Below are 14624 nucleotides of genomic sequence, written 5' to 3'. Positions count from 1 at the left end.
ATCTTGGTTTTCACAGTTGAAGATTATTACTGGTATTTCTTAGAGAGAAATTTTCAAATTTCGTTTACATGCTATTTCATGAAGTGCAAAAAAAAAAAGGGGGTGGGGGGGGAAAGAAATGAAGGAAAAATCCAACTTTTAAAAACAAATGATGATAAAACAATGGTAGGCACCAAGATCTCTTTGGCATCATGTTTCATATTTTTTTTATTTCTGACAAATACATACATATAAATATACCCGGTATACAAAAAATAATTGTAACTAAATCACAAATAAAATACTTCTTACATATGCTACAGACATGGTAATCAAGCAGCTAGGTGAACAAGAGTACATCTTATACATATGCAGATGAAGATAAGACCTGATAAATACCCTTCAGATCCAATAACCATAGACATCCAACTTTTAATAGGCAGTTAACAAAATGTAAATAAAGTAACGAATTTGATAAAAGTCTATGATAAATGGATTATCACAACTTTCATTAAAACACAATAATATGTTGCTGAGTAGATTATCAAAATCCCATTATTAACTTTTACTCGAACCAGCCATATTAGCTTGTTAATTGAGGGCAAAAATTGTGCAAAAATTCCCTTTAGACATAATCAAGGTACGTCGAGACATTGCAAAATTTTTAGCCCTAGAATGACCTACATATGATCTTTTTCATTCATTTTTGAAGAAAATTATGCAGTAAATATCTGCTTAATTTGGACTGTAAATAAAGTAACGAATTTGATAAAATTCTATGATAAATGGATTCTCACAACTTTCATTAAAACACAATAATATGTTACTGAGTAGATTATCAAAATCCCATTATTACCTTTTACTCGAACCAGCCAAATTAGCTTGTTAATTAAGGGCAAAAATTGTGCAAAAATTCCCTTTAGACATGATCAAGGTACGTCGAGACATTGCAAAATTTTTAGCCCTAGAATGACCTACATATGATCTTTTTCATTCATTTTTGAAGAAAATTATGCAGTAAATATCTGCTTAATTTGGACTGTAAATAAAGTAACGAATTTGATAAAATTCTATGATAAATGGATTCTCACAACTTTCATTAAAACACAATAATATGTTACTGAGTAGATTATCAAAATCCCATTATTAACTTTTACTCGAACCAGCCAAATTAGCTTGTTAATTAAGGGCAAAAATTGTGCAAAAATTCCCTTTAGACATAATCAAGGTACGTCGAGACATTGCAAAATTTTTAGCCCTAGAATGACCTACATATGATCTTTTTCATTCATTTTTGAAGAAAATTATGCAGTAAATATCTGCTTAATTTGGACTGTAAATAAAGTAACGAATTTGATAAAATTCTATGATAAATGGATTCTCACAACTTTCATTAAAACAATAATATGTTACTGAGTAGATTATCAAAATCCCATTATTACCTTTTACTCGAACCAGCCAAATTAGCTTGTTAATTAAGGGCAAAAATTGTGCAAAAATTCCCTTTAGACATAATCAAGGTACATCGAGACATTGCAAAATTTTTAGCCCTAGAATGACCTACATATGATCTTTTTCATTCATTTTTGAAGAAAATTATGCAGTAAATATCTGCTTAAATTGGATTAAAGGTAGAGGACATTTCAATAGTAGAATAAGATATTAAATGGCAGATTGGATGCTTAATGAAACAGGATTTTAACAATAAACTACAGCGTACACAACAAATTATACACAATATTCAATGTTTACTCTCGTTTAAATGTACATATGACATTATAATACAACTGAAACAAGATATTTAACTTCAGCGTTATATCCACAATGCCCTCAATGCAAGTACCCTAGTAACTTTAAATAGTCCCATGTCTTCAAACATGTGATTCATGAAACAAATGATTTATCAAAAACATCTACAGGACATTTTCTCACAATAGCAACTAATTCCTTTCATGCACAATGAAAATACGCCTGTTTTAATTTAACTTTAATTTTACTCTCCTCACCTTTTAAAATACAAACATAATTAAAAGACAGACACTGAATGTCACATCAAAACTATCTGAGGGTTGTGGACAAGAAAACATCATCCCATGTTTTACACTGGTTTCCTTGATTTCTAAGAACATATACAGAATATCATTTCAAATGCGAATATGTGTAAATAGTATCTAAATAATAATAATAGTATAGATAACCTTAATTTTACGAGAGTTTAAAACAAACATGGCAGAAATATTAAATTTGTATCCTAAAAACATACGTAAAAAAGGAACTAAATATCTGTATTTTTATGAAACTAAAAAACTATGAAAAATATGAAAATAAAGCACCATGGAAATAACGATTTTACTGGAGAATTTTACAGTAGATATTGCTACTACAAGATTTTTAAGCACTGTTTGAAGTGAACATCTTAAAGGACTATCACTTAAAACATTAGATGCAAATGAAAATTTTCAGAAAAGATTCTTTCCAACTTTTTCAGACAATGCATTTTGTTATCAGAATTTCTGGTAACAAAAAATCCTTTTCCAAATATTTCTGATATTTCAATTTTGTGATCAGATTTTCCTATACAAAAACATCCTTTGGAAAATTATCTTTCTAGCATTTGAATTTGAATCGTGAAGTATCAGGTTAAGCAGTGTCCCCTAAAACAACATTAAGCCCTTTGTACTGATTCAGGTAACATGAAAGAATTGATACATCAAGCTGTCAATTCTGGGTCCCCAAGTTCATTTTATCAAGTAAGTGTTCCCTGCTACCATATCAACAAAATTCTTAGAATTTCATCAGAGATTCATCCATATAAAACTTTCCTACTGATTGCCCTACTTCTTAAATGGACCAGAAAATCAAGCAACACTGAGATTTCTGTCAAACCTGAAGCAGTAGATTGATAAATGATCTACTCAGATCTCACATTTCCTGTCATTTACCTGCTTATGGAATGCTGGATTCAAACCCCTCTATAGCAGAGGGCTACAATATTTCATTTCAGTCAAGGCTTGACTAGCAAACTAGTGAGCTTTTCCTACGATGAAATCCAGCATATGCTCCGGTTTTCACCTTTACCAAGGTAGTAAAGAGACATCGCCTCCAGTTTTCTATTTTCCAGCAATAGTAGAGAAGATTTGCCTATACAAGGTCACATCAGCTACCTAATGCAGATTCCAGTTGTAAAGGTTCTGGTTGTTGGAACAATATTTCTGGACTTTTTTCCTCATAGATTTTAATCATTTCCTCTGTCTCTAAGTTAGCATCAATCACCTGGAAAATACAAATCACTAATAAGGAAATGCTGCTAGCACATGTACAGTAAACTTTCGCGTACAAATAACAAATTTTACTTGAATGAAACGGATTCATCATAAAAGTTAGTCATCACAAATCAAGACAGGGATGATATATACAGATATAGAATAGCACATTATTACAGTTAATTTTAATAAAGTTCAGATCCAGACGACGCTTTCAACCAATTAAGTGTGTGATTCAAGAGTACATATAAAATCTTTTATGTTTCCACTATTTATTGTGTACATGTCAAGTCCTGCTCATCTCCTGTAAAATTCACAACAAGAAGATCATCAGTAGAGATACTGACCAATACCGGACAATCTGTCGGAAACTTTGATCTCTCTACAAGCCAGTCTTCATGCAAGTCATGTAATGAACATAGGTATTCCTGTAAAATAAGTGTATCAACTGAGTGCCTCTCATGATCGTGATTAAATTTAAATATATAACTCTCGAAAATAGAAATGTTTTAAGAAATAAATAATTTACTTTTGCAGATTGAACATTATTTTCATAAAGTAATTTTTTATTATCTAGAAAATAAACATTTCATTTTAAAAATACAAACATTTTTTCAGAAATTAAGCAAGCATTGGTTGTTACCAAATAAGGAAAAACAAAACTCAAGCCAGATTTATCATAATGTCAGTAATTTAGTTTGTGTTACGATTGGAATGGTAGTCTCTTCTTGTCTGCATCTTTTTCTTATTCTTTCATAAACTGTCTCTGGTCTTGTTTGGAGGTAAACTGAAAGGAGACATAACATGACAATACATTGTTTTAATTTCATAAAATCAACCTGCACCTATCACAAGTGTAAACATTTCCCAACACATATCAGATGCAAACTGCACTGTTAGATAGGTTACAGAAGATTGTTAACAATAAACATTTTTGTGACCATGAAAATTTCAATAGCTGGTCTAGTAGTTAAACACTGAACATACATACCTATTAAATCAACATTCAAATCATGATGTTGTCTTATCCAATGAAACCATTCTATCAGAACAACATATTCCATGTCGGTCATCTTACCACTGAAACACAAACACGGGAAAGAAACTTTAACAACACCATCAATTATCGTATTATGAATATGGTTATCATACAATAACATAAATGCAGCACAGTCAAAATTTGATAAAGAGAACAATATCTTCTTACACAATAGATTAGATCATGACAATATAAAAGCTATGAGGGTCTTTTAAAATTGTTCAAGGTAATCGAGACACAATGCAAACATTTTGAATTGTTTCTTATGAAAAGAAAAAAAATTGTTTATTTTACAACAACTTCAAACTAACTTCTTTATCCGATGAGATTCTGTAAGACTATTATGTTGTAATAAGAATATATGGTAGATAAGTACCTTTTGTACAGGTTTTCCACAAAGCAATACCTTGCACTGTGAATGGACCTTTCCATTAATTTCACTTGCCGATCCTCCTTTGAAAAACAACAAAAAAATCACAATGAAGCTGTTAACCTCAAAATCAAAAGTATATTTTTTATTTCTTTGCATCATTATAATGTGGAAATCCATCGGAACATGTTTCATTTTTACAAACACCAAACTCTTGAAATGCAAGGGAGTTAACTCAGTGAAATAATCATATGTTTCTGAACTTTATGTTGAGAAGTGTGAATTATTTTAACTTATCTGAATTTCATCTTCAGGTCAAGTATACCATTCAATACTTACTGGTACTTGGACATGTCTGTCAAGCATTGTTAACTGGATATAGGTTTGTAATGTCAGTGACCATCGATTTGGATCTTCATACATTTTTGCCTGCAAATACATATTTCCAAAAATGTGTGATCTAAACTTTGAGACACAACAAAAATTAACAGAATAAATAAGTTAAGATATATTTACATTAATACATTAAAATGATTTTTCTTAATCAAAATTATGTTCTATTCTATTTCCAGTGAAAAATAGTTTCAATTATTTCAATTGCCAGTATCGATTTTCTCTAACAATCTGTTTAAATTCTCTAAGTTAACCAGATTTTTAATATATTTAAACATTTTTTTATGTTATCACTAATCACATTAAAATGAAAACTACCATGGCTGAAAGCAAGATAAATATGATTTGGTACCAAAAGAAATCAAAATTATCATGAAGGACTTTTAATTCCACATCAAATCCATGAATTAACTTGCCCTTGAATTCAACATTCTAACTAACATTATCATTATCAATGGTGAATATAAATATATATGCCTAACAAACACTTTGGTAATTGGTCATAGGTATGCATTATACCAGAACACACTTGTAAATAAACTTTACCAAAACATTGTGTCCCTCGACATTCCTCCATTTTTTAACTGGTTCTTCATACACCTAAACATAATAAATTAAGTCAACAACAAATTTCATCATCTGAATCCAAAATCATTGCAGACTTCCTACAATTTTAGTTTCACATGGACAAAGAAAATCTAAAACTGAAATATATATTCAATTATCACATATAAAATACATAATATTATACACCATATGATCCAGAAGTAAAATGTATCCAGGTAAATCATGATGTAGGTACAATAATATATACGACAGCAATCGTTTCAGACAATTCAAATTAAATTGAAATAACAATTTAAACACAAGAAGACAGACTACTTTTGACATATTCCTAGGAATTATCTTCCAATCACTTTACTTTAAACTCAATCTTTCAATACAACTGTTTGTACATTGTTTTGTGTAATTTTGACATTTACCTCAACATTTGAATATTTCTTAAAATGTTCTAAAAATGTTGTCTTCCCACTGGCAATGTTTCCTTCAACACAAACCTAAATGAACAGATAAAAAAAGACTTGTTATTCATAGTAAACTTAATTTACAAAATTTATTTTTCATCGATGTGAAGTTAATTGTGATAAAAATTAAAACTCATGAATAAGGCATCTTACATGAGTTTTCATTTTATGAGATTTAGTGAAGAAAGTCTCAGAAGACTTTTTATTTTTACGAGCCATGGCGATCAAAAGACAAAACTCCGAGATGAGCTTCATAAATTTGCCTGTCCTGAGCTTATGTCCAGACTTACAACAACTTTTTTTCACATACGTCTATAGCTCAATATATATCTTCCAAATAATTTAAGCAAAGCTTTGGCTGTGTTTCAGTACAAACTTAAGAGATCTTTCAATAAAAGCCATGCCAATTTCCATTTTATTACAACTGTACTTACTGTTAAAGGCTTGTCAGAGGTAGTGGAATGGAGGGCTGTACCTGTAAAAAAAGAATAAAAAATTCAGTGACAGAAGGCGACAAAAAAATATCTAAAATTTCAGTATCTCTTCCTCATTAAATCTGTTTACCAAATAAACAAGTCCCATTTCGTGACAAGACAACAATGATAATATGCATTGACGAACAAAACCTGACTCGACCTATTCTACCTCCCTTAGACCCGAAACTCGTCTGAATGGATAATTTCCTGCCTAATGTTCAACCTTTCTTTAATGATTAAAAGCAAAATGAAGCCTGGATTGTAATCACATGGGTTGTATATATAGGCCTAGTCGGAATCTGAAGCTACTGGGTATGTATGTTTCGTTTTATATTAGCAGTAAATGCCTATATAAAGTATATATACATATGTATTTATCGTAATATTATGTAAACAACTGCATCAGCAAAATCCGCGCGGTTTTCGCAGTTGTGAAAATTTCTTACCATATAGTGTCGGAGACAATTTCTGAATCTTGCATTTTGTTTTTCCCATGGTGGATACTGTTACTGATCTCATCTGAGGAAATGCCTTCCGCACATTTACTAACAGAGTGCTGACAAAGCCCTTCGAAAGCTGGGCACACATGCTTTAATGGTTCCTAAACAAATGGTGATTCCGCTATTGACCAATCAGTGATCGTTTATTTAAAGAAATGAGGGCGACACTATCTTCATCTTTCGAGCGCTTGAATGCAATGGCAGTATCAAAACAGAGGGCAAATTATCCTGTTGTGACATGTTGTTGTGTTCCGATTGATGTTATAGGCTTGTTAAATAAAAAAAAGTAAGCACCGGTTCAAGTTCCATTTAACAATTTCATTTTTGAAATTGACATGAAACCATTTGAAAGTTAAGCTAATGCATGTAAATCGGAGCTACAGCCAACTTTGTAACGATAAGTTTTAAAATGCATTACGTTTTATTAAACTTTTCGTGAGAAAATAGCTTATGTTCATCATTCTGTGTCACGTTAAACTGAAAAGAACTTTGAATTGCTTGTAGTTAAACGCATAAACCTTCCGAGCTGGTATAAAATGTGATTCTTCCGTACCTACATATATGTTTTTCCCAAGGGGGAAACTATTTCAACCTTTCCATAACGTGAATGAAACTTAATATAGATTTCTTGATGTCCAGTCTTGGCGAGATCTATTTTGCCAATGTACGGACCGTTGTGCATACAAATAAATAAATAAAAAAAAACGCACCGTGCTTATCTGAATCTTAGCCAATGTCAAGTACAAAGTAGGTAAGAAGTTGATTTTTTTTTTTTACTAATCTAATCACTTTTCCAAAGATAGGCACGTTCCAGAACCATATATTTTAAAGTTGATTGTAAATATATAAACTTGATTAATTTTCCATTTCCGCGATGTCGTCCTGTGGTAGAAATGTTATACCAAAGGATATCAAATTATGGATTGGAACTCTGATGATGAAGTAATATTCACAGCACCATAGGCACCGTATGTTCAGACTATATTTAAATATCATTCGTTTCTCCTATCTGTTAGGGACAGCGTGACGTGACTTATCTTCGGGTTTTTTGTCGACTGGTGAATGCATCAAATTGTTTGAAATTGGTAAATAAATAAGAATAATTAAACAAACAGCATTTAAAATGCAGACCCAAGTGTTCAAACTTAGCCAACAGCAAGACGTCAAACGTGTTTGGTATGATGAGCTTGTAATTCGGTACGATATAGATTGATACTCGTAACTACAGAACGGCGATTCGGGAGTCCGACTGTGTAACTCAAATGATAAGCGAACTGGTCAGACAGATACTGACCGTAGTTGGATCTGACAATTATGATTAAGTGATACCTGGCACTCTGGTATTTGATAATTAGCGTACATTGTTCTTTTAAACATCGATAGTCATGTTTGTAATTGGTTAGGTTTCGACTCCATATGAAACACATTGGGTGTATGTTAGATTGTCCAGAATATCTCGCTGTTTAATCACACAGTCATCTATAATGCTTTTTGAAATTTTAACTGTTACCAAAATCTTATTCGTCTTTTTCACGTGGACAGAAAACCATTGAAAAACTCTGTGTTAAATGGCTTAGACATCAAAATGGACGACTCAGGGTGCCTTGTTTGTCTTTTGTGAATTGAAGTTTCTCCTCCAATTTGTTGCATCAAACAATTAGAAAAAGTTATTTTCTTCAGTCTTGCATCCGATTTCTTTTCCCCGGCGTATGTCTCAATCTTATGTCATTTCAAAATTCCTATCTTTTCCAATAAAATATTTTTTTCTTTTAAGATACATTTCACACATTGTATAATATCTATTTAAATTATACAAATAATGTTTTCTGTTTGGAGATATCTCTATCATAACCTGTATATTTATCTAGAGAAAAGTCCATGAAGAAATCAACGAGTTAGATTGTTGTTACGCACCAATTTACGATATGTTAATAATTATAATCTACCCTCCCCGTGATACAGTAGTGACCATTAGGTTACAGAACTCTTTAAAATTACCTCGTGGATAGATGATAGAATCATTTGGATTAATAGGCTGGTAGTAAGGCCTATCAAAGTAGTTTCCAGGGCCTTGACCACATTTTAGAGGGGTAAAAAATAAAATAAAAAGCTATGCATATTTATCTTAATCTATTACATTTAATATGTATACACGAAGTACCAAATACTTATACTAAGTCAATTAAGGACACAAATCACGAGATAACTGAAAAAGAAGAAAACAATAACATAAAACTGCGTAAATAATTGTCCAGATAACTTAAGTTTTATCTTGTACTTCCGGTGTTAAAATGTATCTGAATATTATCATCTGACACATTTATAAAATTATCAAGCGTGACACACTTTTTCACAGATTTTTCTAATGTTACATTTTAGGAGTATCCATGATACACTTAGACCAACTCGCCTTAATGGTAAACCGTTGTGATAGAATTTTGCTTTTGATCAAAACTAGCAGTTGGTATCTAAAGCAGTCGTTTCTTTTTCAGATCTTACGCCTTTTCCTTCGTTTAAATCGAATATTTCCACTGTATAAACCCTCTGCACGTGTAATTCTGACGATAATAGATTCATTTATTCAAACTTTGCCGTATATTACAGCAGATAATTTGATATGCATTTTTGATTAGGATGATGACTGCATACATGAATATTTACGATCTCTAGAACATGTTTATCTTAATATGTATGTATGACGTGTATATCAATGAATATTTAATAACAAAATAAATTAATTTCGACATAGTCTAAACCTCATTGGACAAGATTTCATTTCGCCCCACTTAAACCTTTACTTGATAAATTTGGACCCTCTCAAACCTTTATTTGATCAATTTGGTCCCTCTCAAACCTTTATTTGATAATTTTCGACTCACTCAAACCGTTTCATTTGATAATATAAAATTTCGACTCATACAAAACATACACCTGATAAGATGAACGTTTTGATAATTGAGAAGGATCAGTAATGACAAAATCTCAAGGGAACCTTAAATTTGAATTGACATGCCATTATGCTCAGCATCATGCACTCTGATTAAATGTCTACCTAGTAAACACACAACGACAATCCGACATCATCTCAATAATAATAGCAAGCACAAAAGACCAGTAATTAAAGTTTAGCATTGACTTTGTCAATATTGGGCTGTTGGAATAAGTCTTTCTTCATAGTTTGAAGCATGCTGCTGTCAATCCCGTTTGGTCCTAGTGCCTGAAGTGCTATGCGTTTGGCCTCTTTGAGAAGGTTCTGTGGTTCGACAGCCGCGTCTACTATCCCTAGCTCGACAGCTCTGGTGGCAGTTATTCTTTTGGCAAACAAGACAGCTTCTCTCAAGGCATCCATACGGGAGATTTTCTGTCTATAAGTACAATGGAATGCGTTACACTGATTTCTGTGGCTTACGTTTACTCTGCATACATGTATAATGACAGAAGTCTTCAAAGACATGTTCGCTGTACTTGTATCTATGTTGGTACTACAGCGTGAACACTTTTAATTCATACTGCAAAATGTACAATATTTGACGAGCCGATACATTTTTGTTTAACAAGTAATTCAATCACGTATATTTTAATTAAGTTAAGTTTTCATTTGCTTTTAATAATTGTTTTTAAAACATACGACAAAAAATCAAATGGTTAAACACAAATCAAGCCATTAAATGTTTAAGCTTTTTGAGAACAGAGAAGAAATCCGACTAAAGTTCTAAAGTCTGAAAAATAACTGATCTCTGATGACATCAGGAACTGAGAAGAGATTTGAATTGGGTTTTTTTTGTCTGAAATGATATTCCAAATATAGGTATAGTCAATTAACATTAACTTTGTATGAAATATACTTAATGAATGCTGACTTATACGACAGTTTGTTTGAGGGAAATGTCAAGCATTTCAGATAAACGGAACTTCAATAGTTAAAAACATGCACAGGAAGACTTTTCCTCCACACTTCCGGGAATCCTTATGAATGAAGTAAAATGTCATGTATACGAGTACTTACCTTAGTAACTCTAACGAAGCCTGATTTAACTGGAGATTTACGAGTATTTCATTCCAACTAATCCAGCCTCTTTTTGAGTTCATGACGCGATAGTCATGTGCTATTGCAATAAACGCCCCACCAGCAAATGCGTGTCCTACAGAATCGAATACAATTATTTATACTTAAAGCTTATTTTCGTGAGATTCAAAATTCATGATTTTCAAATTAACAAAACAGTATATATAAAATAATAACAATTGTGTCTTTAAAGGATTATTATTTTCTGACATCTATTTCGTGCACTAAAAGTTCCCACGAAATTGACGAAAATGAAACATCCACAAAAACAAATTATTTGCCAGTACATGTATATTTACAACTGCAGTGTGCAGACAATACGTTGGAATCACGACTTTGAAAAAAAAATCGCATTACATATGGATTGGTTTTGCTTACCATTTAATAAAGCCACCGTTGGAAGTGGGAAGTGCACCAGGCGCCACTGTAACGCATGCAACCCGTATCTGAAGGCGTTCACTACATCCTCTGTGTTAGATTTCATCCACTCGAGGTCAAGGCCATTACTGAAAAACTTCCCTTCTCCTGTAGTGATTACTGCCTTCACATCTTTATTTCTGAAACATTTCATCGAGGGCAATTTAATTTGATTAACATTTGCCGTACGTTTCTCTTCATTGAATACAGTGTATCTAATTGTACGAAGTGTCACATTTTATTCAAACAATGTTGGCTCCGTTTCCGTCGTAGCAATGCATTCGGCGTTATTTTCTGCTCTTCAATGCATTTGCACTATTACCATATTGTCTAGGCCTAACTGCTATTGTGTCTTCAAATAGGAAGAATTAATGCTTTACGAATGGATCAAATTATGTTTTGGTGGACATTTTAAAAATCTTAAACTTTAGTGCTGAACATTTTTTATCCTCGTATGCAGATATAGACTGTAATTGATGTTATAGATGTAACATAAAATTGGTCATTTCAATGATAAAATGGCCACCTTGAAACGTTTTAAAAAGTGGTATATAATTTACAATGAAGTATATTAGTCACGACACTGAACTGAAGATGAATCTTGATTATGTCAAGTCATGTACTCCCATAGACAAACCAGTGTCAGGCGAACTGACCGACCTTAGGATTTCAGGTGTATCAGCACACGTGGCAAGTACCCGTCGTCCTACATACTGACCCTTCTATTTCATTTTGATAAATCACGCGACACGTTTCCTACTGACCTTTCAATGTCGTCCAGAATTTGCGTCATTTCGTTTACATAGATTTGATTTAGTCTGTTTTCACCGTTCTGCATCGTGATGATGGCAAATCCATCCTCTGTATATTCCACTCTGACGACCGCCATGTTGAAGAGCAGACGACAGGAGTTGATTTAGACGTGTGTTATCTCCTAATCGGCTATCAAAGTGAAGATTTAATCAAAAACGTCCGATAACGACCGAACGTATGTACATGAAATACGAGACACATAAACATATAAAGACCTTATATATAAGCTCTTTATATGTATATATATTTACGTAGATATTGGCCTCGTGTTATCGCACCTGTCATGAAACGGATGTATTACAAAAATTTGCAGGATAATAAAATGAAATCCTATCATCACACCTCAGAGTAGAAGTTTTATGTAATATACGGCTTTTCAAGTCACACAGGAATAACTGAATTGAGGACATTACATGTATAGTAATTATTTGTTTTCGCCAAAAAATCAGGGCATAACATTATACTTTATATTTTCGTTTTCCGTCCTATGTGTAATGAAATTCGTGATTATATGTCGAAGCTAGAACGATTATACAATATATAAAGTATGTAAACTTAACACAGAAAAGCTGGAAATAAAGGGAGGTGTTGGGCACAATACAAAAATGTGCATCCCCACTAACCCGCAATTCTGGATCCGGGTCTGTATTAAATTGATAATGATAAATGGAGTACATGTATTTCTATTTAAAGCGGTGACAACCGAAAGGTCACATAGACATTCAATTTCACTTTCAGCTTTATTGATGATGTCTTTAAGTAAAAAGAAATTTATGAACTACATATATGTTGACCAATCGTGGATACCATCCATAACTGAAAATCAGGGGCACGACAGACGCTTCAGCAGTACCCACTTACCTCACTTTTTTCTACAACCAAACCAACAGATAAGCGCCATGATTTCAATTTCCCTAGTGTTCATTTTCATTTTCTGGATAGCAACAAACTTGAATCCCTAATTTATAGTGTTTATTTGTCGATATTCAACTGCTTCACAATATTACGATTTTCATGCGATATATCGGATTCTGAAAAGTCACAACACTTGGTTTCGAGAGATGCAGGCTGATGATGATAATGACGGGGGAAGTTTTATAGTCGCGATAATGATCTAATTTGGAAATATTGTACTTCCTTGTGCGACGTGAAGTTGGACATCTTTGATGCTCGTCAATATACATGTTGGTTCCATTGTTGTATACCCAATTCTCATTTGGAAAAGTGACGTTCTGATATGCATCAATTGACTTAACATTTCAGGAGCATTCGTGTTTCTCTACTTTCTATGTATATGTAGCCTTAGTTTAATCTAATTTGTGTTTTGATGATTATATTCATTATTAGATAATACCAATGTTCTACGTTATTACGGTTGATAGTTGGGTTATAACGATAAATCAGTTTTCCAGGTATTATATTGATGTAGATATTAAAATTCGGATCCTCTCTATGTTATTTATTGCAGACTACCTTTAACACTGAAGTTTTTAAAGTGCAAAATCTTGTTTCCGGAAATGTCGCTTCAAACTACGCACATTCTACCAAGCATGCATCCCATCATATCGCCTCAATATCAATCCGATTATCATATACAATTGAATATGTCTTTGAAATGTTCCGAAAACTACGACCTTTCATAATAAATATAAAATTTGATTTGCGATATAATCTTTTGACCTCTGTGCTTACGTAAAGTTGCTACTTAATTTACTAGTTTATTTTTCACGTTAATCAAAGAGACAATCTCCATTTCTATTCCCGTATTTTGTACACGTTTGATTACCTTATTATAATATTTTATTGGTTTGTCCTCAACAGTCCTGACCCTCTGACATCCGACTCTCCGTAACATGATTTAACTGCTTGAAATCTCATACTGAAATGTGATTTTAAAAATAATATTTGTTACCGATTTTGCAACTTGTATATACATGTGTTTAATAATAACATTCGATGATGATGCTTAAAAGCTTCCCTAGTGTTATCAGCAATGATAATATTTATTTTAATTGTTTGAAAAACAATGGTGTACTGATTGTACTTACATGATGGTATATCATTGTCGTAATCATACATGCACATTTTAATACAGAATTGCTTACGACCTTGGTAGAGAGCATAACTCAGTGGAAGTTTAGTTGCTTGTCAGTATCTGACTCGATCGTAAACCTTTTCAAATATATACTTTTAACAGTGTCTCTTAAATATGTTTATATATGTTAATATTATTTAGATTTAAGGTTTAAATATGAGGTAAGTAGTAGCTGATCTACTTCTTTG

The 14624-nt window shown here is 32.4% G+C and overlaps 2 protein-coding genes across 2 annotated transcripts; both read right to left on the bottom strand.

The window, feature by feature from the left end:
- Positions 1–188: 188 nt before the first annotated feature.
- Positions 189–7133, bottom strand: LOC132555001 (thymidine kinase 2, mitochondrial-like). Its single transcript, XM_060219330.1, has 10 exons — positions 6992–7133; positions 6504–6544; positions 6028–6102; positions 5591–5644; positions 4991–5080; positions 4658–4734; positions 4234–4322; positions 3950–4029; positions 3590–3670; positions 189–3252 (listed from the first exon to the last, which is right to left on the bottom strand). The coding sequence occupies exons 1-10, from the start codon at positions 7131–7133 to the stop codon at positions 3136–3138; spliced, it is 846 nt and encodes a 281-aa protein (XP_060075313.1). The 3' UTR covers positions 189–3135.
- Positions 7134–10163: 3030 nt separating this feature from the next.
- LOC132554978 (uncharacterized) lies at positions 10164–12417 on the bottom strand. Its single transcript, XM_060219306.1, has 4 exons — positions 12293–12417; positions 11490–11668; positions 11052–11187; positions 10164–10410 (listed from the first exon to the last, which is right to left on the bottom strand). Exons 1-4 carry the CDS (start codon positions 12415–12417, stop codon positions 10164–10166), a joined length of 687 nt encoding a protein of 228 aa, XP_060075289.1.
- Positions 12418–14624: the final 2207 nt, after the last annotated feature.

This window comes from Ylistrum balloti, unplaced genomic scaffold (assembly GCF_031769215.1).
Source record: "Ylistrum balloti isolate Yb309-2 unplaced genomic scaffold, AGI_CSIRO_Ybal_v1 Utg370450, whole genome shotgun sequence".
Taxonomy (NCBI): domain Eukaryota; kingdom Metazoa; phylum Mollusca; class Bivalvia; order Pectinida; family Pectinidae; genus Ylistrum; species Ylistrum balloti.
This window is presented reverse-complemented; position numbering and strand designations above follow the sequence as displayed.

Bases quoted from the DNA above. Each gene is read 5' to 3' on its own strand.
- LOC132555001 (XM_060219330.1), bottom strand. From the start codon at position 7,133: ATGTGTGCCCAGCTTTCGAAGGGCTTTGTCAGCACTCTGTTAGTAAAT. The intron at 4,030-4,233 runs GTATGTATGTTC...GTCTCCTTTCAG, and splicing joins TTTGAATGTTGATTTAATAG to TTTACCTCCAAACAAGACCA. The intron at 3,671-3,949 runs GTAACACAAACT...CTTATTTTACAG, and splicing joins AAGAGACTACCATTCCAATC to GAATACCTATGTTCATTACA.
- LOC132554978 (XM_060219306.1), bottom strand. From the start codon at position 12,417: ATGGCGGTCGTCAGAGTGGAATATACAGAGGATGGATTTGCCATCATC. The intron at 11,188-11,489 runs GTAAGCAAAACC...TCGATTCTGTAG, and splicing joins AACGGTGGCTTTATTAAATG to GACACGCATTTGCTGGTGGG. The intron at 10,411-11,051 runs GTAAGTACTCGT...TTGTACTTATAG, and splicing joins GCTTCGTTAGAGTTACTAAG to ACAGAAAATCTCCCGTATGG.